At 35.9% G+C, this 27056-nt stretch overlaps 1 protein-coding gene and 1 long non-coding RNA gene across 7 annotated transcripts in view; one reads left to right on the top strand and one right to left on the bottom strand.

Annotated features, from left to right (window-relative positions):
* Positions 1-27056, bottom strand: part of CHID1 (chitinase domain containing 1) — a 104118-nt gene that overhangs the window by 50442 nt on the left and 26620 nt on the right. For all 6 annotated transcript variants that reach the window (XM_072339178.1, XM_072339181.1, XM_072339177.1 and 3 more), the window contains 2 exons: positions 15810-15911; positions 14427-14582 (listed from right to left, as the gene is read on the bottom strand). In XM_072339178.1, coding sequence (XP_072195279.1) covers positions 14427-14582; positions 15810-15911 — 258 coding nt within the window. The remainder of the gene's footprint in view (positions 1-14426; positions 14583-15809; positions 15912-27056) is intronic.
* LOC140253537 (uncharacterized) lies at positions 9419-24544 on the top strand. Its single transcript, XR_011903879.1, has 3 exons — positions 9419-9523; positions 15106-15214; positions 24461-24544. It is a non-coding gene; the product is annotated as an uncharacterized lncRNA (long non-coding RNA).

Raw genomic sequence — 27056 nt, 5'->3', positions numbered from 1 at the left:
CATGGCTCCAACTCTAATATCTTCCTCTGGAGAATGAAAACTTAGATTATGTTGACAGCAAACCCCTAAACTTGACCTGACAACAGGTAACTGGAACACATATTCTTGTAATATCTCTGCTGAGTTTGATTCTGGACTACATGGGCAACGTTTCCCTACTAATGTTGTTTTCACAGCAACTGTGAAACAGGGGGTCATGTCTGCTGGTGCAGCTGTGTTACAGATAACCATGTAGATTTTCACTAGTGCAGCATGCAGACTCTTCTCTATTGCTGGTGAAAATGCAGAGCTAATGGTGGTCACTATGTTGGAAAATGGTGTTTTGTAGCTGAAGATTTGCTCTGTCAAACAGTGTTATTGCACCATTTCTATCTGTTCTGTGGAAGTAAATAGGAAGCATTACTTTCTGAGCAGTGTACATATTTTTGGATTCCTTCTGTTAATTTAAGAGCTCACAAAGCAATTAACTCTGCTCATATCAGCAGCAAACTCAGAATCAAAGCTGGAATAACAAAGTACATTTAGATCCAAAACTCATGAACTGGATAAGGAAATTAAATTTCCATTTAGTGATCTAAATTGATTATGCATAGCAGCAGATTTGGCAACACAACCAAGTTTGCAGACTAAAGGATGTGTGTACTAATGAATGTGACATGGACATTAATACCTCAATCTAGCAAAATGCTATCAGGTCACTAATGACTTTACATACATTTCTTTTAAGGCATTTCCCTCCTAATAACATTGTTCAGCAAATAGTGCTTTGAAATAGTAGCCAAATGACTTAATAATTGTGGCTGATAATCACAGTTCTGAATAACAGAAGTATAACTTCTTTGAAAATATTGTTTTCTATTTCCAGCAATGATGTTAAGTGATTTAAAAGCATCATTTTGTGCTTCCTGTAGTATCCATGCAAAATGGGAAACTGTGTTTTATTTCACAGTAGCAGATGAATAAAAACAAAAATGTATTGCTAATATAGGGTCATTTGCTACCTGCTTTATGGATCTTAACTGGTATTCTCATTAAGCTTGAGTGAAAGCTATTTAATATGACTGATACACAATGAATTTCATCTTACTCAAATTATTTTGCAGTACATACTTTCATTAGAGGAGAAATCTCCTAGGGTCATAGGCAATAGGGATATTTCATTTCCCTTCATACTCTGAATTCTACCTGGAATTAAAAGTAGTGATTTTGTATCTCAATATATTTGAATCTTCTCAAGCAGGATTTAATATTCTCCTGTAAACAGAAAAGTCTATGTTAATGTATACTGGCACAGAACTCTTGCTAGCGTTATTAAATGGATATATAAAATATAATAAAATAATCACTGTATTCACATGTAGAAAATGTAATACTGGAATAAGCAGTACTTCTGTCCAATAAGTGCTTGTATTTTCCACTGTTATGAAAGTCATTCCTTGTTAAATATAGTCCTGGGTTAGTAACATTTATGCTACTTCTGAAGGAAGAAAAGCACCTAAGAAGTTACTGTATCAATTAAATAGAACCAAGCCAAATGAGGAATATACTAATAACTTCTGGAATAAGAAAAGTTAATTCTTTTGCATTAACTGGTCTTCTGGGGTTTCTAATAGACTGAATCTAGCATACTATGGGATTTTAACATTGACATGTTTCTAATGAGAGGTTAATGAATCTAATCTCTTATACTATGGTGAAACACAAGATTGGGATTCAGGGAGCCAGGTCTGATAGTCTTTGGCTGTGTTCCAGTTGAGTTCACTTATTTATGAAGAAGTTTCCATCAGATGTTTCATTTCTTATCGAAACGTGAAGTGACTTGGGAGAGAACAGTCCCAGTAGTATAGGAGAGATTGTCAGCAGCCCAAGGAAAAGGCCAATTTAAAATTAAAATTCATTAACCTTAGCATCTGTCAAACAGAGTTTGGAAAGGGATAAAAATAAATAGGTGAGGAATATAGTACACAAACAGAGCTGCCATTCTTTACCTGCTTCCCAGAAAGCTACTAAACCAAAAGCCTTCATTCTCTGAGTATTATCTATCTGCATTTGGTAACAAGAAATAACGAAATCTGCTGAGTTTTATACTTCAGTGACATCTCCCTGACCTACTTAGTATTTGAAAAGGACGGAAATACCCTTCAGTCTTCCTCTTCCTATTTATTTATTTATTTAGTACCTGAAGCCTCTACTTTTTCTAAATCCTTTCCCTAAGGAACTTAAATCCAGTAACAACTTGTAGTCATGTAAAGTGGAGAACTTGTAGGAAAAATTATGAGAAATAGTTGAAAGATTGCTTGGTAAATCTACTATGCAGGACAAAATCTCTGCAGGTGAGACAGCTTATTCTTCACTTGTGCTGTGCATTCTATAATTGTTCTGTGCTTATGAAGTCCATGTCTGTGTTTATTATACACCACTGCAATTCAAATAATGTATAGTAGAACCCTAGCAAATCAAAATAATATTTTCCTTTATTCAGAAATCAACTTTTCTTTCCTAAAAACGACTTTGGGATTTAAAGACGAAAGACTAATGAAGGGGGGGAAAAAAAGGCATTTATTTTTCCACGCAACAAGCACTAAGACCATTACTATCAATGCAAGACAAAAAAACAAAACAAACAGGAAAAAACATGCAATTGTTTATCTAATAATCAATAGATTTTAGAGAACTACCTAATATTACATCTATGTCTATCACACATATATGTACCGTGCAGTATCCTGAGTTGGAAAGGACACACAAAAACCATTGAGTCCAACCCCTGGCTCCCTAAAGGAACGCAAAGGAAGTTTCTGAGGTTACCTGAAATGTGATTACAGACATTCAGACAGGCTTGATTATTTGGGTTTTATTTTTGTCACTTTAAATATTGTTAAGAAAATAAGTGTACCTAACTAGTTTCTAGTACAACATTGCTTACTCTGTAACTTCAGAGCAAATACTTTTATCACCTTTTAGAGGTTTGGACCAGTGTAAAGCTATTAAGTGTTAATTAAGCCAAATTTATGTACAGTCAATCAGAAAGTGTCCCACCAGCCAGGCCTAGAAATCTACCTAGTATTCATACCCCATTGCAATGTTTTGGGCAAAACCACATCCAAAGATTCACAACATGTGAGGTACACAGATAATGTGACCTAACCCAACTAAATATACAGTTTGCAGCAGTTTCCAAATTTGGTTTAAATTAGTCCATATGTCCAAAAAGCGCTGCAGAGAAAAACTACATAGACAAGATAGCCAGCAGAGACAACATGAGTTATAAACATCATTTCCTTAAGAAATCAAGAAAAATAGAAATAATCAGGATCACTCAAGATATGAAATGTATCAATTGAAAAGCAATGATGCACTTGAGTGCACACATATAAGAAGAACCATACACAACACCTCTAAGCAAATACAACTCCAAGCAGTTCTCAAAATGATATTACTGCTCATTGCTAATTCAAAAATCAATTTTTAGCATCTCAGTCTATTTCAGCACTGTCCTCAAATCAGACATTTTTTTTTGCAGTTTAATGAATACTTGGAATTTATTTTCATACATCTTATACTGCCCAGCAATTCCAATCACAGTTCTGCAATTTAACAGTGCCATAACTTGGGTAAATAAGTACATTTTATACCAGTTATTCAGCCACTTTTACTGCTTTTCAAATGTTGCCACATTTCTACTTTCCGACAGTAAATTATCAGCTTTTCACTCTCTTGCCTCTCTGCTTAGCCTTTTTTTTAAAGCTTATTCTTGCCTGGAACAACAGTATTTTTTGAATTCAGTCAGGTTGCAGTGACCCAAAGTCCAATAATATTTTGCAAGTAGCCTAACTCTCTTACAATTTTAACTCCTCTGTAGGAATTAGAGTGTATGATATTTCATTGCTTCATTTGCTTTACATAGAAGATACTGAAATAAGTGTTAAGCTCCAAAGCCAGCTTCCCATCAGCACCGCATGGATGAAAAGAATCTAAAGTTTCAAAGGAGAAACAATTAACATGCATGAGCAATGACAGCCAGCTTAAGTTATGCACATTGCTGAGAAAGGAATTTTTGTGAACTTGGAGAAAGTGGACCAAAAAAAAAGAAAAAAGCAGCTAAAAGATCACATCATTTCCTACCCAAGTACAAGATTACTGAGAAGTCTTTCAAGCAAATTGTTTCCTCTGTTGCCATAGACTCCCTGCTGCTTTAATCTATCAACTAAGGCACCTGAAGATTTTAAGCTTATGTTCCTAACACACTTCTTTCTTTTTATATATATCTTTCCTTCAGTACTAACATAATGTTACTTATTTTGGAGGTCGTTACTGTATGCAGTAAAACAGACAATCAATCTTATTACGCAGCTCAATAATGACTGTTCACAACAGACTAATAGCAAGTGGTTTCCTTGCAAACTATCAGTGTTTGCTATTAACTTTAGGCAAACTCGTGTTTCAATACCAGACCCTCAATTTAAAAATCAAAACAAAGCCCAAATACATTAAACAAATAAACAAGCAAAAGAATTTTTCAATTTTTCTTAATGCAGTTGCTAAATAAATGCTGCCAGTCAGCTACAGAGCTCCAGGCCTATCTTGTGCTTAATATTACCTTTATGGATTTACTCAAGGATGACTCTGGGGTTATGGAGCAAGAAGAAAACACTTCATTTTTGTAGAGGTTTTCAGATCTGATTGAAATTTATTGATGGGGTTCTCTGTAAGCTTGACGCTTTACTGCGAGCCGTGCAGGGCTTTTTTGTTCTGTCTGGGGATAAATCTAAGCTAAATACAATATTTCTCAAGCACCTTAGTTTCTCCTGACCTAAATTCTAATTGATTTTCTTAAGATAAAGCTGTTTTTTGGTTCAGATCTTTCATCAGCTTTCTTTCATGACTGGATCTGTGCAGATGTATTAAAAAAAAAACAACAACTAAAATATACCTGAGAACAATCCTTTCTAAATCAGAAGTATCATGCATACTGCTCTACCTGGACACACTCTTAAAAGGAAGCACTCCTGCATTTATTAATTCATAGTTCTAAAAATCTTCTAATTGGTATCTTTGATATCCATTTTGTAAATACAGATGTTTACAATACTAGTTTCTAGTCAAAAGTAATAGCAATTATGAGCGATAATCAATTTACCATTCATCTTTAACTATTTTACCTAGTCTCATGTGCTCTAATTTTTATTTCCAAGAAACTGATGAGTGAGAGAATGAGGACAGAAACAAAACCAGGGTAAAATCAACACTTGAGAATGCCTGGACTTAATGTCAACAAAATACAATTAAAAAATCAGAGCAATCCCAGAAATCTTCCTAGTAGAAGAAACTAGATTTTAAATTGGTAACTAAGCAGCTGTCAAGGGGATATGGGGCACCCTCATCATATTCTTAACATTTATTTGTTAACTGCAGAGAACAGGCCCCCAGGATGCTTTTACTACATAATGTACTCATTCACTGGGTAATGTGGGCTCAGGAATGGCAGTTTGCAATGATGATACATATCACTTTAATAGGTTAGGTGATCAAAGGTCTTGCTGAGGATTCTTGTCCCATTGACTTCTCTCCATACTCATAATTTGTAATTCAATATGCTAAAACTCCATAGATTGTTTTTGCCAATGCAATCACAACTTCTCACTCGTATTGTCCACATTAGAATAAATTCCACTTTATACAGAGTTTTCTCAAACTGTCTAGTGCTTTATTACTATAAAATGAGGAATACAACAGAATAAATATGCCTAAATTCATTAAAACTAATTCAAAGCTGTGAAAGAATATGGAAAGTGGCAGCTTCATTGACTTTTTTCTTTTTCAGGTTTATAACTCCAACTGATCAGCATATTAAGCATCTTAACCCACAACTCAGTTGGAATCAGCATAGGAAAATAAATCACTAGAACTCGAAGTCAGCATTTACTTGGACTACTGATGGCTCAAGTAAGTTTTGCTTTTACTCAAACATGGAAAAAAAATCGTGTAAAACAGTAACCTCTCTAAATTTTGGTAAGTACAAGAAAACACTAATTATAAGATGATCTCATCTGGGTTGAAACACTGTAGTAGATAATTCACTCCTGTATTGAAAATTGCAAGCATCACCTTCAAGTATTTGAGGGTGGCAGGTGTACCCTCCAGTCTTTGACTCCATGTTACCCCTCTTGCCTGATTGATGTTCTCAGATACAAATGGGGCATGCACATACCTGCTCTAAGCCTGGCAATATAGGTACTTTGAACTGCATGTTAAAAAAAGATTCTGGAGAAATCTTCTTACTGCTCTCCAACCACAGGGACAGGTAAATTACAAAAGAAGCTGAAGTTATTTGTAGAATTTGTGATACGTGGAGAGATGTTAAGGTTTTCAAATACAGTTTCCTTCTGAAATTGGTAGCAAGAGCCTAGATTAAATTTAAATATGGAAATGACTGCACTAAATGGTAAGAAAGAAGCAACTACTCAGGAGATACAGACACATTTAAGGCATAATCTTTTAGATTTCATTCAGCTTTCTTACACATTTGTAATCATCTTGGTAATAGTGCTTATCTTTCTAAAAAGAAATGAAGCATCTGAGCCTACCCTGACTTCCACCTTAGACGTGAACAATACTGTGTTCCATCAGTGCTTTGAAATACAACACTCATACTTTTAGCACACAAAATCCAAAACTGATTTAGCTAAAATTTGTTATTCAGCATTTCCTAAAACAATCACAAAATAATTCAGTGGTGGGGAAAAAAGAAAATCACCTTCTACTTCTCTGTACTAATAACACAGAAATGTCTCAAGAAAATGTGAAGAAAATATTCATTGCACCTTTTACAGCTTCTGAATGCTATCAGTAGAAACCTCATTCAATCACCTGCTGTATAACTCAAGTGTAAACAAGCTGCTCACACAAATCAAAAGCTGTTAATGTTGTGGAACACACTTGCACTTCTATTATTTCAAAGGCTCTGGAGCTACATGCTTCATTATTATTTTCTGTAAGTATTACTTCAAGCCTATTCAGAACCTTGCATATTTCACAGGCTGACTCTTGACTCATTTACAGAGTCCTTCCATCAGGAACTGGATCATAGAATCATATCATAGAATCATATCACAGAATCATGTCATAGAATGGCCTGGGTTGAAAAGAACCACAATAATCATCTAGTTTCAGCCCCCCTGCTATGTGCAGGGTTGCCAACCACTGTTCCCTATCCGCACACAACTTTGTCTTCCTCTGCACTCTTTGTACATCATACTACTCCCTTTCATGGTGTTTCTTATGGATGTTCTTTTTGTGCCTCTACTTCTAGTATTCAGAAAAGGAAGATGGCCAATTGTGTCCTACAAGCACTTATGTTCCACTACCCTTTAAAATGAGGGTATTTTCTGATAACAGCATCTCACAAAGGAAGAAAACACAGTCACCAATGCTTCTCTCTCCTGACAGTAAGTAATCTAGTTCCTACTGGTGAGATTTGCAGCCACAGCACAAAAAGAAGAGCCAAAAGTTGCTGAGTATGAGATGCAAATGTGGTTTGGGGCATGGCTTACAGTATTCATATACAAAATCTATAATGATTCCAGCCAATAATAAAACTATTTTCCTAGTATCTGAAGACTGACCAGAGTCTGGGTCAAGTCTAGAGTCCATGAACAACAGAAAGCTGTCCTGAAGGATAAAGATCACACAGTTTGGCCTTAGTTCTGACTACTTTCTCAGCAATCATGACAATTTAATTTATTTGAACAGATTAATATTAAAATTTAGAAATGAGGACTGCAAAATCCTCAATGCAAAACAAATGCAAAAGCTACAAGCTGCTTTCATTCAAGGCTTAGATGAAAAGTGTGCCTATTCAAAAAAAGCAAAAAACAGAAAATAAAAACCCCCAAACCAGATATCAAACAATACCCCTCCTTAAACTAAATACAGATGATTTCATTGCTGTCAGTTTTCTAGTAAAGAGAATACACAATCAGAGCCTGGCTCTATTCAAGCTATTCAGGTAGTTACATAAACAAGACCTTTCTTACACTGTCTGCATTCAGAAACGTGTATTTCATTACTTCATTTCATTTACTTAAGTATACCCAATTTTTTTAATGGTCAGACGTGAACAACAAAACACTGTTCCACCTAACCATAACCAATGGGGAAAACAACATAGGTATAAATAAAATAAAGTCCAAAAAAAAAAAACAAAACCAAAAACCTCAATGCATTTTTCTCAGGAAAAGGTCAGAAATGTTCCCAATACAAAAATAAGACAGAGAGATCTAACTATCAACAGCCAGCACCCCAGGCCATATACCCCAGTCTGTGGAGGCTAGGTCTCAAGGTGACCAACAAGCCTCATCCAAGTTGGCCTGAAAAGAGAAGGACTTTGCAGTCCTGCAGGTTTGGATTCTGAAGATATAGAAATTTACTCTGTATACTGTATTTAGTCAGCTCTGCAACTTCCTCTAGCGTAAACTGTACAAAGATACTAATCATCTACAGGAGGTCCTTTTCACCATCCCAACCAATCTGCAATGGTATTGAATATAGGAAGAGTCTAATGGGGACCTTCAATATGAGACAAAAACTAATAATTATCCTTCCATCATTGAGCATGATAGAGGATAGGGCAATTGGGAGTTAAGGGACTAATAGCAGAGCAATCTGGATGCACAGATGGTGCTACTTGTTCTATGTTGTCTGTTAATCTCCATATATTTAGAGAGATTCAGTCAGTGATGGAAGTGTTTTTAGGTTCATCACTAGTGATCTCACAAGCCCAAATAAAGCTTCCAAAGCAATGAGCTTTTTTCACTTTACTGTACATTGGGCGCATACACCCACATGCAGATCTGTACATGCAAGTCAAATTTAACTTGTAGTAAAGGCTTCTGGTTCCTATTTGTTTGCTTTAGACCACAGAAGTATTTTTCCCAATTCCATCCTGCTATCTTTTAATGGTTCAAATACGAGAGAGTAAAGAAATAATTATATCATTTTAATTTTGTCAACATTTGAGTATCTAAATATTGCCTGTAGCAAGCAAATTTACCACTAAATAAAGAATCCTCAGAGAAAGAGAGGAGCACATTTCACAGCAATGTGCTCAGCATTTAAATTGTACATTATAACTGATGTTTTGTTTTTTAAACAGAAACATATTCAACCATAACCGATGTGCTATAACACAATGGGACCTCAGATCTAATGACTTGTCTAATAAATACAAGCCACCTTTCCAACATCTCTGAACAAACAAGGAATGTGTTTTTATTAAAAACAATTGTAAAAACTTGGTATTTAAGGCAACTGGAGCAGAAATGCTAAGTCAAGACCTGACCAGTGATTGTGCACCTGATGGGAAGGCAGGGCCAACCCAGGGGAGCACAGCTGTCTGAAATGCACCTGGAGTGACTGGAAGAGGTGGAGCCAAGATTCCCCTCATCCCAGACCTCATTTAAGAGTTGGCAGTGGAGACAGGTGATTTCTTTGAGGATTCCTGCCTATCTGAGGCTTTCTGAAGGTAAGTAGCTTCATTTATTTCTATGTCCACGGCTGTTGCATTTGAGCAAGTTCTTACCTGCTGCAGCCTAGGGCCTTGCTACTCTGCTGTTATTGTTGTTCTCTCCATTGCATTGCAGTTATGTTTACTATTTGGACAAGCTGACATACAGTAATTTCACTTCATAAAATGTTCTAATTTATCTGGGCTAACTCACCTTCCCTTCTTCAGGGGAGGAAGAGACAGACATGCCATGGAAGCCACAGTGTCACAGTGGAAATTTAATAGACTAAATCTCTTGAAACACTGTCCCCAGTGCTGCAATTTAGGGAGGAGCTTAACAGTATCTCTAATGATGTGGATAAGTGTATAACAGATCAAGAGGATGTTCAGACCCACAGTTCCCACTGGAACATCAGTTTATTTGAAATATTAGTAACTGCCTGAAGTTACATAAACTATGAGTAAAACAGATTAAATCAGGAGACAAAATCCTGATGTGAGGAGGTAGTACAAGTCCCGAGGGAATTACAGCAGGAAGTCAAATGGTGTAAAAGCCTTGGAAAGTTTCAAGAGTGACAGCCTCCCTTAAACTTGTGTTTTGGTACCTTCTATGAGAAATTCATGAGTCACAGTTGACCCAAATCTTCTTAAATTGTTACTAAGAAATTGCTGCTAATAATAATAATAAATAAATAATAATGATTTTTTAAAAAAGCAGTAATTCGGGGTAAAAAGCTCATCACTAACTGTTTAGAAGTACTTTTTATTACCTGCTATTTAGAGAATGGAATGTAGCCAATAAATTCTCAGTAGAGCTCAACATCCTCACATAACAAGTCATCTTATTTTTCCATCTCTAAATAGCACAATGCGTTGTCAAATTAGTTTCTCCCTTGCTTCAACTGGCAATTTATTATATCAATCTTCTTAAGTATTTAAAAATTAACATAAAAATCCCTTTTCAGATTCCTTTAAATAAAAGCTAAGCACAGACAGCATTGTCTCACAACAATGGAGTTATTCACATATCTACTTTCAACAGCTACATTTGGAACAAAAGCAGCCTGAATGCAAAATATATTCTTAAGTTATCTACAGCCAGGTAGAACGGAGATGTATCTTCCCTCTTGTGGCACCGTATAAAAAAGGACATTGTGTTTTTAATAGATAAAAACTTTGCAGGGATGTGCTCAATAACTAAGGTTGATTTATTAAACATAAGAGATAGCATTGTCATCTGATAGCCTTGGATTTACATGGCTTCTAAATCACAGCTACCTTATCAGCTCCTGTTTTGTCCAGGTCATAAAGGGTATGTATTTTAGATAGCATGGAATGGATAACACCACTGCCTAATTGTCTAACCTCTTATAAGAAAACAGTGGATATTATTGCAATTGAAATGTAATATCCCAATGATTAAGACAGATTCTGAAGAACAGATAGCTAAAGGGGGAAAAGTTAAAGGAAAGTAAAAGTTTGTGAGATTGAGGGGCTTGCTGACTTAACACAGGTATCAAAAAACTCCTGTTTAAAGATTCTACAGGAAAGCTGAACAATTCCAGCTTTGGGAGAGAGTGAAGAATTACTTATCCAAGATGTATGCTTTTGAGCTAAGGAAGAAATATTGTCAGGTTGCAGTATCAATAGAGGACAGACTGGAACAAACCGATCATTAGACTAGCAAGTCAGCCACATCAGCTGCTTAGGTTCTGACAGGATTTTACTGTGGTGGTAAGTTCTAATGTATCTTAGCAGTTCAGACACCTGATTCTTGATAGCCAGAGGGCAGTAAACATTGCCAGAAGCACTAGAGGTGATATGGGGAATCACAAACATACAACCTTTGTTCCAGTTTATCGTTTTATACGAACTACATCAGAACTAAATATACATGGGAATGTAGCTTCCCTGCAGCCAAACTGCAGTAGTACTTGTTAGATTAAAGCATAAAAATGTGCTACAATCTCCAAGACAAACTTCGTTGTATTAACAAACAGCACTTGTGAATGAGCTGCAAGTCAAAGATCAACACATTGTTATGGCAAAAATAAGCAGTAGTTTCTACTGTAACAACTCGCAAAGAAAAGCTACATTGTGCTGTCAAAAAAAAATAATAATTGTTTTCTTGTCATTTACTTCTGATTTTTATACATACACAGACACATAACACAAGCATATTGCTTTCAATACTGTATATGCAGAAAAAGGATATTATATGGGAAGGCTGTATTTTCAGCAAAATAACCAAGTAGTTCTACTTTTTAAGATGAATTCTGCAATAAAAAACACAGCTATAGAAATAGAAGTTCTATTGAAAATTATTATATGTACCTAGCAGTTTAAAAATATTTGGTGAATTAAATCTACCTGCAGTCAGAGCCTCCTTCCGTGATTTAATTACTTTCCATATGGAAGAAAAACAGAAACAATGCGACCAACAAAGGTTTCTGCACTCTGTCTTTCTTCATGTAATTCTATGTATAAGCTAAAATAATAATTCTAAGCATTGGCCCGTTCAAGATCTGTATGTGCAATAAATTTCACATGCAAAAACCTAAGGAAACGTCTACAGTGACAAAGTTGATACTTCCATTCAGCACTTAGCTGAAGAGTTGTTTTATTTGTACTGTTATTAATAGTGCTTTATCTTAACATCATATCCCTACAACATAGGAAGGGTGATTTAAGGAAGCACAGGCTCTAGCCTTCACACTTTCTACAGGTCATGTCTAATGCTTCATTTAGTCAGCACCAAAGTAGAAGCTCAAATTCACTAAGGCATGAAGGTAAGAAAGATAAATAATGAAGTCCCCTGCTTCTACACTGAAAGTCTATATATATATATATGTATATATATATATATTATTTTTTTTTTAAATATTGTATGAAGCAGATACAGAATGAGAAAATAGGATCATGCCTCAACTGTGTGTTATTCAGAGACAGGAAAAAAAAACAACAAAACCAAAACTTAGATGAAATATTCTTAATGGAATAAGGAGGAAGCTTTTTTGTTTGTTTTTTGAAGGGAGGATGAGGGTCACTGATAAGTACTGATAGCTTTCCAAGACTCACAGACACTAGAAACTGAGACTTCCTTACAACCATCCTTTACCAATTAAGAGGCAGAAATTTTATTTCCCAGCAATAACCCCTTTTTCCTCTGCTTTAATTCAGAAGCTTGATCTACTTTGAAACTGTTTTCATTAAACCTGTTTTATTTAATTACATAACATGTAATTTAAAGACTAATACACAAGGGTGCATGCCGAAAATGTATTTCTGGAAATACAAACGTAACAACTGACAAGTATTGAATGGGTAGGGCAGTATAGTGAAAACTAATTGATTTCATGTAGAAATTCAAACTGATTTTTGAACTTAAGAGACTTTGTCCAAAACACTGCTTGTAGTGAATGTACATAAAGGGTCAGTCAATAAGGAACACATTAACAGGACTGCTCTTCGCATAAAACTGTTTCATACCATGTATCAGTCATAGATGACTATTAGCCAGGGGACTTTTATTGTCATTAATTAAAAACCAATACAAAATAATTCTATAATACAGTCCAGAGTAGTTGATGAAACCACAACAGCGTGTAATTTGTTTTCAAAAGAAAACTTCATTGCAAAAGCTGTGGTTCAGTAAACACCAAGAACCTATTTTGCTAGATAATGCAACATTTCTGCCTTGCAAAAGAACAGCAGAGCTACGTTAATTGTGCTGAGCTTACACAGTTATGATTGCAAATCAACGAAGCTTTGAATATTTAGTATTTCTGTCTAACCACTACAACTAACTACAAAGAAGCCATTCTAAAATGTTTTCTGTATACTTTCCACTGCAGACAATGGCTTTTGTCCCCTCACGCAGTAGTCATTTTCTATTACCCAGAAATGCAGACAATTCCACAAAGTAAATAGTTGTGTCTCCAAGATTATGGCAGAGTAAATGGCCACGATAAAGCATGAGGACATTAGAGCCAAATTAAATGGCAACAAAAATGTTTGTGTAACCAAAGGCATAAACATAAAAATGTCTTTACCTTATACAGTCTGTCCCTTAATATTTCAGTGCCAGACTTTTTTTTTTTTTAACTATACAGAACTATATAGGTGTAAAGTACTTAGTAATCCATGAGCAAAAATAAGAATAGTCACCTCATGTGTTTCAAGGCTTGGTTTTATTTTAGAAATTAATATCAAATTTCTGAATAAGTCTCATTTATTTATTTTCCCTGCCAAATTCATATTGGTTTTATTGCTTTGTCTTCTGGCTTCATGCACTGTACCCTTATTGTGTTTCTATGAAGCTGCTTACTCTATTTGGCTACTACCTAAAACTAAAACAACCATTATCTTTGGAGAATCAATATAAAATTTCAGTCTGTCTTTCAAACACATCCCTTTATCCTCTTATGGATTTTTGTCTCCAGGTGGGCTTACTCCAGCTTTCTCTACTCAAAAGAAATTTGGTGGCCTGTTGCTGTTTGACACTAGTATCGAATTTGAAAGTAATAGGTAACAACTTCAGGAACTGAGAGGAAAAGAATCTGTAGGTCAACTAAATGAAACCTAAAGTGAAATAAAGCATAAAAAAGAAAATATAGCAAAACGCTAATAGAAAGATGACAAACCAGATCTATAACACAGGTAGAGGAAAATGACACAACCATTTTTCCTATTGGTATTTTAACAGAATACCAGTTCCATCTATCTATACTTCTGTACAGCAAAAAACTCATCTTAATCTGTAATCAGCGAACCACTTCTTCATACATAGAAATGGCAATGCCATAGAAATTGCATAGATAAAGCTATGTTATCAACACATACATACTTTTAAACATAAATGATCGCAAATTTCCAAGTTTGTGAGAATATCATACATAAGTACTACTGAGAAAAGTCTTACCTGGTACCAAGGATTGGTTCCCCCATGGCTCCCAAAGCAGAATAGTCCATTCCATAGAAATTTAGCCCTAGAAGTATTTTATTTCTCCATTTTGAATCAGGATCCAGTACTTGAATACAGGCTCGTACCCAGGGCAGTGGGGAATTTGGACCAGGTCTGTTGAGTTAGTTTAAAAAAAAAATTAAAAAAAAAAAAAGTCATAAATTATGGTGAAGTTTCACCATGCAGGAAAGATGGTAGCACACAGTATAGTGTATTTCTAAATGCATCCAGGGTTCTACATAGGTTTGACAAGTCTGTATGAAAATCCTTAGCATCTCATCTTCATAGAGATTAGATTTACAAAGAGGAAAACTACAGTGGCTATCTCTGTGCTGCATATTTCAGCAGAAGAGGGTAACATAACTGTTTTAATTTCAAATATGTTTCTTTTCCCTAGGGTGCTAGGCTTGATGATCTAGAAAAAGGTCTGGGGAAAGCAAAAAGAAAGAGATAAGTAAGCTTAATAGAAAAGAATTTAGCCTCTTCTGAAATAAACCTGTCTAAATACTACAGGTGGTAGAGGTTTTAGTGATGTAATAGATGCATTTTTCTATCTGCCAGCTTACCACAAATGTTAACCATAGACAGTCATAAATAGAATCACCCTGGAAGTCAAAGTGCATGTCTTTATTTGCAGTTTGGGCATGAAACGAACCACGCTTCTGGAGAATGATGTTAAAAGCCTGAGTTTAAGGACCTGGACCTTTTGACTTGACTGCTGTTCCACTTCCAAAGACATAAAAATCGTAAGTTCCTGAAAATTAATATTCACGTAAAAGAGCAGAGTTTTGTGTTGCTTTTCAGTTAGATCGACTGGTTCATTGAGCTGCTGCACAACAGCTGTAGAAGTACAAAGGAGGGACTAGTGGAAGAATGTAAAAACATGTTTAACTGTGATCACATCAGCAGTGCTGTCAAAACACATTCTGCTGCCTCATGAGGAAGCAGACAAGTGAGCTGTCAATTGAGCTTTAAAGCTATTCTTTCCATAATGCAATGTACTGGATTATTCGGTACCATTGTGCAAAGCTGTGTCAAATAACTAGAAGTGAAAAATTCACCTGGAAACAAGTGTTAACAGTACCAGTGAAAGAATAATTAGTTAGCTCAGGTGCAAAGCCTTCTAAATAGTGTGTGCCAAATCTTCACTGCAGCTAAACCCAAAGCTGGTTCAAAAATTGACTGTTCTAATTACTAATCCAAAGCTTCTGATACAGTTAATACACATGATCCGCTCTGTGAAAATTTAAAAAATGACAAACCTTGCATTGTAGATTTCATAAGGGCATAAATAGGAATCAGTTACTTCAGCGTTTTGTTCTTCTAGTGTTAGAGTCCTACCGTTGTGGTGTTGAGTAGTCATATGTCATGAGACTGAAGCTGTCTACTGCTGATGCCAACTGATCAAATTCTTTCTTTGTGAACATTCCTGGCTGGTTAGTCCTTTTAAAACAAAATAAAAAAAAAAACAAATAATTAAAAAAAGACAACCCACACACCAGAAAGAGAAATTATTTTCACAGCCTGGCTGACATCCCTGCCCACAGCGTGTGAGTTACAACTAGATGACCTTTATGATCCCTTCAAATCACAACCATTCTGCAATTCTATGAAATTGAATGAACCCATTCTGCCCTCAGTTTGAGGAAATTCCACTCTGTGACCTTCATCACACAAAAGTTTAGCTATGCCTTCAGTATACCATTGTATGAACTCTTAACCCTCTCTGCCTATTTATTTTAATTAGAAACAAACCAAGAACTTTGTTCATCATTTACAAAATCTAGTCTCTTGAGGTAAAAGGTTGTCTTTTTGACATTTTTGGATTTGTAGAAACACTTGACTTGCTTTAACCATTCAATCTAACTAATTACTGCACATAAGTTCTGAGTACATTTCAAGAATTCAAAACATAAAACTAGCAGTGAACAAAAGGAAGCACATGGCAAAAATGCAAGGAGATCATTGCCCTCAGCCAGAGGGCTCTGAGGCACAGGTAGAGAAGTTACGTGTTATCCTAAATAGCCTGGGAAAGCAGGGTTTGTAGGGGAATGCTACAAAGAAAAAATAGTTTAACAGCTAAAGACTCTTCTACAGGAATGCATGAGATAACACTTGAGAATAGAAGGGAAGGTACTGAAGACGTCACAACTTCCCAGTGACATAACTTTACCTAGAAATTAGGAGATGATCCCTATCTAGACAAAATACAGACTAAAACCGCTCATGGTCCAACTCAACTGTAAAATCCAAACAGATGCTCAGTAACAGATGCAAGTAATAAAATAGAAAAAAAAAATCACTTGTTTTGACCCTTATCACTTTTGGATCAGTGTCTAAATTCTTCATCCGATATTATGTGCTAAATGGATCACCAGAGCATAACCACATTCATTTATCAATTTAAAAGGACACTTTAGGAAAGTAGTTACCAGAGTACCGGTTATAAAGTAGGGCAGAATAAATCATTTAACATATGTCATATTATAGGTGAGTAAAGCATGAATGATATTTGCATGCCAGGTCAATGAATGAGACCAAATACACACTGGAATATGTAGTTCTAATTAGTACAAAGTATAGCAGTGTTCTAGCAGGCTCAGGTTTTAAGAACCAGTGATATACTTGTCACCTTAAATAGAAATTCCTACCCTTTCTTTCTGAGGTATTAACAAATGAAAATAAATGTTCACTTCTGGATCCCATTGGTGGACCCTAATTTTTTCGATAGTGATCTGCTTGCAATTTGCTGCAACTGCAAGCTACAGCTGTTTTCCAAAGTAAAGAAAATGAAGGACATTTTTGAAATAATGTCATGGTAACCTGGATGCCTGCAGGCGAAGCAATTCCCCAGTGCAAACCCCAACAAAAAACACTTTCAGTAAATTGATTTTGATTACTCATGACAGGAAAAGCATAAAAAGTAATTATAATGTGCATTAGATATTATAGTGAGTTAGATTCCATTATAGATTAAGCTTGGTAGTATTTTAATGAAACTTGGGTGTAGAGGGCAAGTAATGTATCCACTTTTCATATGTATTGTCAAGGAACGTGGGGGAAAAAAAGAGGTTAAAATGGATATAGTCATTGTTTTCTGCAAAGCAAGTTTGTAACCAAACTATTTAAACTACGAAGGAAACCCCTTTGGGGGGGAAAAAAAAAAAGGGCATAAATTTCCAACTTAGAATAAATCTGGCAGGAAGGAAGATGTTTTGCCCTTTCATGGATGCTGTTTAAAAAAGTACCTAAGAATAAAAATAACTATTTTTGTACAGCTATTATTCTTCTGATTTAAGGTTTTCCAAACACTAAATTAATCCGTAACTTGAAGGCAGATAAGTTCTCCTGGGTGCGTCATTGAGAAAACCAGCACAAAGAAAGTCACGAGACAGCACAGAAAATACAGTGGTAGTTCATGAGAGAAAAAGTTTTTAATGTAACTCAAATGTCTTTCATTCTATTAAGCTCTAAATACCATTTCCAAAATTCTCAGCAAAGTGGCAGAGTCCATCAGCACTTCCTTACAGTATATAAGATACATACTAAGGATACCTGGTTATTGGCAGATGACTAAAACCTTGGTGATTTTTTTCTGCTTATTATCCATGCAACACAAATGCAAAGGGACAGAAGGCACATACATGAGCACAACTGGCAAGAAAAGCAGATGATTTACTGTATTGCAAAGTCTCTTTGCTTGGAAGTAACCCTGACCTCTGAAGTACTTCATTTTCTTTATCTTTGAGTTCACATGCAGATTGCACTGGATAAGACAGCGAATGTACATGATAAGATAGTGAAGTTGTGCACTAAATAGAAATCTGCTGCATGGGAAAAAAAACCTGGTCCTGCTGGTCTACAAATATACTGTAATTATGTAATGCATATTATAAATATGAAACAATCTGGATTCAAGAAGTAAATTTAAAGCAGAAAGGGATATTCCTTATAATACCTTATACTAAACCCTTCTTATTGCTATTGTAAGATAGTGTTTTTCTGCCTCAATATCTTAGGCAAATTACATTTGCTTTCCTTAACATTCTTCTCAGACACACTAGTGTTCTTACTTGATTCTTACATCAATTGTTCAACACAGTTAACTAGGAAACTCAATAACTGCTGACAATAAAACCCCAACTACTCAGTGTTTAAAGAGACAGAAGCGTTTTTAAGAGGTGACACAGTCCAGTTCTTGTTTGGACTACAACAGCTACCCAAGATATATTAATAGCTTTGCTTTAAGGCAGGTCAGTTTCATTGAGAGGTGATAGAGCTTCCACTGTGTGCTCCAAAGAGGTTAACTTCCTAGGCCAAGATACTGATTTTTCTTTTCAAACTTTGTTTCTATAACCATTCTTCCCATTTTTAGCCAAGCCACTTTTCACTTGACTAAGAAGTTGTGGCATATTCACACTAATGGCCAGCTGAACTCCACCACAATCACCCTCTTATTCCCCACTCCTCAAAATAAGACAAGGAGAAAATATGATCAGGGAGGCAGGGGGGAAGACTCACAAGTTGGGATAGGGACTACTTAATTAAAGAGGAGAAAAGATAAATAAAATAAATAAATAAATAACAAGCAAAGGCCATGTGGAATTAAAGAGAGAGAAAACAATTATTCTCTACTCACTAGCAAGCAATGTTCAGCCTTGATATGCATAGTGATCATCATAGTGAGGACAGTCATTTGCAGAACAAGAAAATCCCCTTTTCTTTCTACTTTCCCAGGTTTTATTTGCTAATGTGATGTTTTATGGCATGGAATTAGACTCCTGGTCAGACTGGGTCAGCTGCCCCAGCTATGTCTCCTCCCTACCTCTTGCCCATTCCCAGACTCCCAGCTCTTGCAGGTTTGGAGAGAATCTCAGTGCTGTGCCAGCACTGCTCAGCACGAGACAAAACTTCAGTGGGACAGACAGACACTGTTCTAGCCACAAATACAGAGCACAGCATTATATGGAGTGTTGTGGGGAAACCAAACTCCAACCAAGACAGACCCAGTACAAAACCTCTTTTAAGATTCTCTGTTTTCATTTGTTGGCTTCTGACACAAATTCCTGTTAGACAATACAGAAAGAGAGAAACAACAATTCCCCTGAGATTGCAGCTCTTATTTGCATATATTCCCTTCAGTTTGTTAGCATCTCCTGATGGCTCACTGTTTTATGCATATAAAAAAATGATGATAGCACAGTACATAATTGCAGATGCTCAGATGAAATCTCATTTTTCTAGCCATTTCTCTATACACAGCTTTGAATTTCACTGTCCCTTTTGATTACGCTGTTCTTTCAAACCTAAGTGCACGGTAGCTTGTATCATAGCTTAAGAATCTCTATGACCTGCACCTTGCAAATAGCATATGGTCATTTGTATTGAAAATCCCATTAGCATTTTACTGATAAGTATTTCTATAGGGTTTTGACTTTGTCATCTTTCATATTGAGAGACTGGAAAAAAATACTTCAACCATGCAAGCCATTTCATTTACTTTCAAATGAATCTACGTTCTCAATTACTTCTTGTCTCACTGTGATTACTCTCAAAATGAAAAAAGATAAGAAAAAAAGGTCTTGTAACAGAATGCTATTCCCTGCAAGTTTGAACTGCATTCTTGTTTGGTTACTTCACCTTCTCCCACTCTTATAAGGGAGAGCTTTTCTTTATCTTCATGTCTCTGAATAGTCCTTCATAATGGAAAGCTGATTGATTTTTCTGTTTCCTCTATACATTTATTTCAGAAGTCATCTGCTCAGTAATGACTTAATTCTCTTGTTGTGTGCAGTTCTGTTTTCTCTGTAAACCAGCTGTTTGCAGATCTTCCCTTCTCTGCTCTTTCATCACCACAGATCTTATTAGTTTTCATAGCTCCTCACAGTTAGCTGCACTGAAGTATAATGCTATTGCATTTTATGAACAGACCACTGAATTCAGTTAATGCATGATCACTGAATACAAATGCACTGGTTCTTTCTGCATCCAGCCTGTTCTACAGTAAACACGAGAAAGAGCTAAATCTCTACTCTGTGGAGCATGCACTTCTAGGCATTAATAATGAAGCAGTTAAATGAATAAACAAATTAAAATCCTTAACTATTTTTTTTTCTCAGTAAAAATCCTCTTGGCAGTTCTCTTACTACTCTGCATCATTTTAGCTCCACCAAAATCTTAGAAGGATGACAGCTCACTGAAGTAATTCTCCACCATCAAAACTTTAAAAAAAGAAAAGAAAAAAATTCTACATAGATCCTGGTTTCTATGGACATTTTGCAACTAGATTATCTGATGTCTTATGCATGTTCCACTACAATGCCCTCTCACTGCTTGGTCTTGAGGAAATAGATGCCAATTCCATGAAGAGGCAGGGATGTGACTATAAAATTCTATCCCTATGTTCACTTTGTATGAAACTGGTCAAATACTAAATAAGCTTCTGCAGAGGGATGAAGAACAGAACAGATAAAGCTTAGAGACACCTTGTTTTCTGTGAAATCAGGATAAAAATAGAACTAATCTGTGCTTGCCATAGTATTGGATGAAGCAGGCAAGTCAACAATGGGACCTTCATAGGATACTCCTGTTCAGAGGCTTGAACAGTAATTATAGATTTAATCCTTGCTGTCAGAAAAGAACGTGACCATACTGAACGATTATCCAAAAAGACAGATTCTCAGACAGATGAAAACAGATTGAATACATAGTATGGTCTGAATTCCATGCAGCTGATAGGGGGCTTTAAAATGCACAGCATGATCTGACCTCTCTCCATCAGTGAGCACATCCTTGCAGGCAATGTATCGAGGCTGTTATACAGATGCACTTTACTTGGTAAGCATTTCAGAAAATGCACTTGATTAGTATTCAAATACATGCATTTGTATCACTGCATTCTTTTTCTATAGTTCCCTTCTGAGAACAAAAAGTTGCAAGAGCTGAAGAAATCTAAACAATAATACACCCCAAATCTCAATTATTCTTTATTTGCAGGCTTGAATCTCTCCTCACCTTTTTTTGTTCTCATGGACAATCATGTTGTTTTGGATACATATCTGGGGGGAAGAGAGAAAGTTTAAAATGGATCTAACATCTGTAAGGTAATATTTGCAAGCTCCTCTATAGAAAACCACTAAGAAGGAACACTACTAGCCAACATCTAGTGCTTTTCATTTAATTTAATATATGCATTATGATTATTGTATATATATCTTGAGAACCTTTTGGTTTATGAATTCTCTTCCTCTGGATTTAAAATGCTCAACAGCTACTACAGGAAAATGGAGCGTTTCACTGCCTGCAGTACAGATCTAAACACAGAATTTATACTGACCAGCTTTTAGGGTCTAATTTATTGACAACATATGGCTTTGTAAACTGGGAATATATTTTTATTAACTGTGCAAACAGTTACAGTTAGTTTGGTAAATACAAACAAACAGGATTGCCAAACAAGCCGATAAAAAGCAAAAGCGTGAGCATTGGTTTTGTTTTTCATTTATGTTTATATTTTCTGGTTCAATTTCATGGAGATCAGTCATTTTACATGATCAGTTTTCAGTCACAAGAGACAAGTGAAAGAATTTGCTTTTTTAAATGAAAACTTATCATTTGTTATCACAAGTTTACCATTCTGGGACAGCATCATGTAAGCACCATGTGCATTTTAAAACAAAATTACTGTTGCTTTTAGCCTTCTTATTTCATGGATGCCATTACTGGCCCTACAGCTAACATGGTTAAACAGTTAGTTGGAGTCATGATGAGTACCAACATCACTGAAGGGATCAACATTTTGAGAAAGAGGATCCTGCATCTCTTAAAGTGACATTAATGAGATAACTTGGAGTTAAGATCAGAAAATGTGTGATCCTCATACTGTTTTGCATAATTCTGCATTTCTTCTTTGATTTCTATGCATTTGTAATATTTTGAGCCAATATCCCAATGACAAGCTATGTGATATCTCTGTCTTGCTGGTACCTCTTGCTACTGGAATCCAAACTCTTCTTGCAGTTAATGTGTGTAGCTTTGCCCATTCATCTACTGAATTCACATTCCAGATTATAGTTTAGCAGATGTACAGTGTATTTGAGAACGCAACTCATGTTTGCACATAGCAATGAAGGAATGTGAAAAACCAGCTAAAACCAAAGACCAAACATTTAAACAGCGTTTAAACAACTCATACAAACACTAGAACATTTTATGGTAAATGTCAAAGGGCCCGTGCTGAAATTTTCAGACCAGGTTTTTGAAAAATATGAATGAATGGCTCACAATTCAGGCCAGAGGTTGTCCCTGCAGTAGTGCATCAGCTTATTGATGCACAGAACAAACAAGCAAGCTATTGTCTTTCGAATACAGATCATCAGCTGTCAGACTTCCCTGTTCAGCGTAAGGGTTGATTATCTCTGACAACAATCTATGCTTGGAACAGGACAACAAATGACTATAAATTACAAAACAAGCAGACTTGAGGCAGACATTAGGGAGAATTTTCTAATGGTGTAGGTAGTCTGGGAGCATTATGCTAACACTTCTGCACTGGTAGATTTTAAAAACTCATTCAATTAAATTCCTACCAGAAGTGACTTATAGTTTATTTTGCCTTAGAATAATGCACCTTCCAACACCATTAACTACTATCCATGCACACTAAATTCATACAAAAAAATCTCCAGCCCTTCTGATGTGCTGCCTTCAGCTGCTGTACTAATTTCACAACAGGAATTATAAAATTGAGATGCCTTCAGAAAGCGTAAGGACTCTGTCAGTTGCTCACCAGAAAAACCATAAATTGAACAACAAAAACGAATACATCCTAACAACACAAGCATGACTTTTCCTAATTTTATTAGTATTCCCAACTTTTTATTCTATTTTTCTCAATGGCAAGAATGTCTCTACTAAACTCTCAAATTAGATCAGGATGGGCAACTAAAATCATAAAGAAATCTAGACAATTTGACAAGCAAGAAAACTGTTAACTGAGTGCCAGAGATTCACAATACAAAAGAGCTGGGAGTGGTCACTTCACAAAATAAAGAGAGCTCCACATCACTGGGGAACTGACGGACAAATAAAAACTTGCTGTGTTTTGGTCAGGAAACAAAATAGGATTTGCGAACCAAATGGAATTTTTGCAGAACACTGAGGGCTGGCACTCTTCCTCAATATGCATATCCCATCCCAGCTGTTGCCTTTGCAATACTTGCTCTCCAAATAGAGACAAACACGGGATCTGTTCTTGTCATGGAATAGCCCACTCAGTTTTCATGAAGCCAAACTAATTACCTGTGGCCCATCTGGTTTAAACCAGCCACAGAGCTCAAGGAGGAAAAATGTGCCAACAACTACTGGTCCTGAAAAGACAGCACAAAATCCCATCAGACACCCAGGGATAAATGAGCCTGAAAACTGCTGTCCCTTCTTTCCACTGACAGATCCTTTCAGCTAGGGCTGAGGCATGCTGGCAGGTCAGTCTGCACTGCCTACACTGTATTTTTCAGGTGACTTAAGAATTTGCATCTGGAATTTGTTATAAAATAAATCCATCCATTTGACAAAATTAGTTACATCTGAATATCAAAGAAGTAGTTTATTTCAGTGCTTGTCACTGTATTTACTGTTTATATTAAAGCTATGTTATCTGTTCACCTTTACTATCATCCGTGTCACATTGCTTCAGCCTCTATAGAGGAGTCGTTTATGCACAAAAATGAACATTCACTGTGTCGCCATTTGGTTCTCCTAATTCCTAAACTACTCTAGTAAGGTAAGTGCCAGGGCTGAATGCCCAGGCAAGGCATGCTCCAGTAGCAGAACATCATGCAAAACGAGCTCGTACCCTAGAGCATATGAACCTAATTTAAAAATTCTAACACACCAAATGTATGCTTAATTTCTCCTTGCAAAAACTAAAATGCTCATCTCAACCACTTCGTTTTTCTTTTTCCTTTTTTTTTTTTTTCTTTTCTTTTGGAAAGTTTTCCAACATCGCTTTGAAATTTATGCAGTCATCGCTGGATGGCAGCTGGCTCAGAACTGGAAGCTATGAACACCAGGCAAGGTAAAGAATATATTCTTTTATACCCACCTCTCTTTGACCATCATTAGCTGACCTATGGATTATTGTAATGACTCTCTCCAGTAAGAATTCAAAAGCTGATTGTCTCAACGCATGAGAGTACTGTCAGGCCTCAGTTGCATTAATTTTATATAGTGAGGGGCAGTCTTTAAAAAGCCACTTACTTCTATGAGTTGATGCGTTCCTCTCAAGTCCTTTCTACATCTATAAAAAATGCATCAAAACTTTCATAGCTGTAGTCACAGCCATGCTGTACAGGAGCTGACAGCCCAACAAACAGTGCAAAAACAGAGAAGTTGTCAGCAAGGAAAACACAGATGTCCCTTACAGCCATTAATAAACATCCAGATTTACTGCAGCTAACAGATCCTAGTCTATTAAGAGATGTAACTGGCAGATCTTCAATTAAAGCCTCTGCACAGTAAAGAAACAAAACCCATGAGCCCAATGCCATGATATAAAGTATGACTCAGAAGTATTACTATCATTAGAAGGGATTATCAAACTTTTCCCAATAACAGTTACTCAGAAGTATTCAGCATTCATTTCCTATCTAGTTTTCAGCTCTCCTCAATATAAACTCATATTTCAAGCTGTATCTTGTCATCCAAGACACACATACCTTAAAAGTTCTCTAATATGCAATAAAAACTATCACACCAGTCATAGTGGTCTAGACAGCCCACTTAAGAATCATTTCTATGCCTTCTACACTGCTGAATTTTATGAACAAACCCGATTTCAAAATCTCCATACATAACTGAACCCTCCATATTCCCGACAGTGCTGTTTTCAAGATACTCACAGGAAGATTAAGAACTACAGGAAAGATGGAAGGCAGGGTGTTTATTATCTACTAGACATAACAAATAGGAGACTGTGCTTAGCTACAGAATAGTTTTCAGATTTTGCTTTTTGCATCTCATTTTTTTGTACATTACTTGCCCAAATAAAGAGATGGTCTTCCAGCACCAAATTCCTTTAATAGCAAAACAAGCATGGAAGAGCATCATTGGTGTATATAGTAGTATATCATAAGTAACTATAAAAACAATTGTTATATCTTATATGGCTTCATGTGTTAAATTGGAAGGAAAAGCAAGAAAGAAAAGATGTAAAAAGACCAGAAAAGCACAGCAAGAGTATAATTGATTCCAATAAGATTACATTATTATGTATTATTATGGCCAGGTTTGCCACAGACATTTTAGTATGTCACAATGTTAATCGTAGGTAGTGGTGAAAGCAGAATCCTATTTAATAAACTCTACTTCCCAAAATTGTGGGTTTTTTTTTCCTACAGTATGCTGTTATTTTACATAGCCAGCTTATTTAAAACTTCATCTGAAACAAGCAAGGGATTTTCTGCTGTTTTGATTCCTGATATTGTTTACTTGTCAAAATTTAAAGGATCTCCATCCTGCCCACAAGTTAAGGCAAGGCATTCACGTGAATCTCCAGCAGCTTCTAAACATGACAGATATTTGGTAAGAAAACACACATTATTTAAAAGATTACCTATTTCCTATAACACACATGCAAAACACTGGTTGATTATGGCATCTACTGAGCTGGGCAACTGCAGTGCCAATAAGCAATTTTCCATCATATACTCCTCCTGTTTTCCAAGAAAGTATTCATGCATAAATTTGTAGCAAAGGAGAAAGGGAGTGTGGCGGCAGAAAGTAAAATAAAGGAACAAGTTCTCTGTCCTGCTGCCAATCATAGCCAAGATGAAGGACAACAAAAATAAGCAGATTCCCCCTGCTAACTGAAAAGCTCTGAACAGCAGAAATGAAGATTGAATAGATTCTGCTAATTTTCATTTCACGAAGTGTTGAAGCTATTTAAGACAGTCACCTCTACAATGTTGTTTTGCAGACAGAATAAATTGAATAGCTAAAATCTGAATTTTAGAGAAGTGGAAGTTTAGAGGTGGAAAATACTGACACTGTTCTTAAAGGAGCTTTAACTAACAGGGAGAGAGATTGTAGACTCTTCTACTCTTACATATTCAAATATGGACATGTAAAGTTAGGGATGCTTGCTGAATTTTGAATGAGGAGCACATATTATGTTCAAATATTTGAAGACAGAAGAGTGGTTCAGGTTCCTGCAGCTTTCAAATGAAAGCAGCTGCACTACTGTTGTGCATCTCAGGAAGCCAATAAAGACAAATGGTTTGATATGGACTGTTTGCCAAGACTGCAGCAGTATTAATACATTCTTTTCCAAGTCTAGAATCTAAAAAAAAAAAAAAAAAAAAAAAAAAAAAAAAGCATCTTTAATTCCAGATTCAACTGCACATTTTTTACTTAGAATTAATAAGATATAAGCAAGACTGTTGCAAGGTAAAGAAGTATTTTGCAAACAATTTAGAACAGCTATTAAAATAGAATTCTAGAACAGAAAATGGAAGAATCTGAATATCAGAACTTCTGTTTTGCAGGATATTTTGGCACAAATTGGAAATCCTTGTTTTCAGCCACCTCTGC

The sequence above is a fragment of the Excalfactoria chinensis genome, chromosome 5 (assembly GCF_039878825.1).
Source record: "Excalfactoria chinensis isolate bCotChi1 chromosome 5, bCotChi1.hap2, whole genome shotgun sequence".
In the NCBI taxonomy this organism is placed as follows: Eukaryota; Metazoa; Chordata; class Aves; order Galliformes; family Phasianidae; genus Excalfactoria; species Excalfactoria chinensis.
Note: the sequence above shows the minus strand (reverse complement) of the source record. Positions and strands in the feature narration are given on the sequence as shown.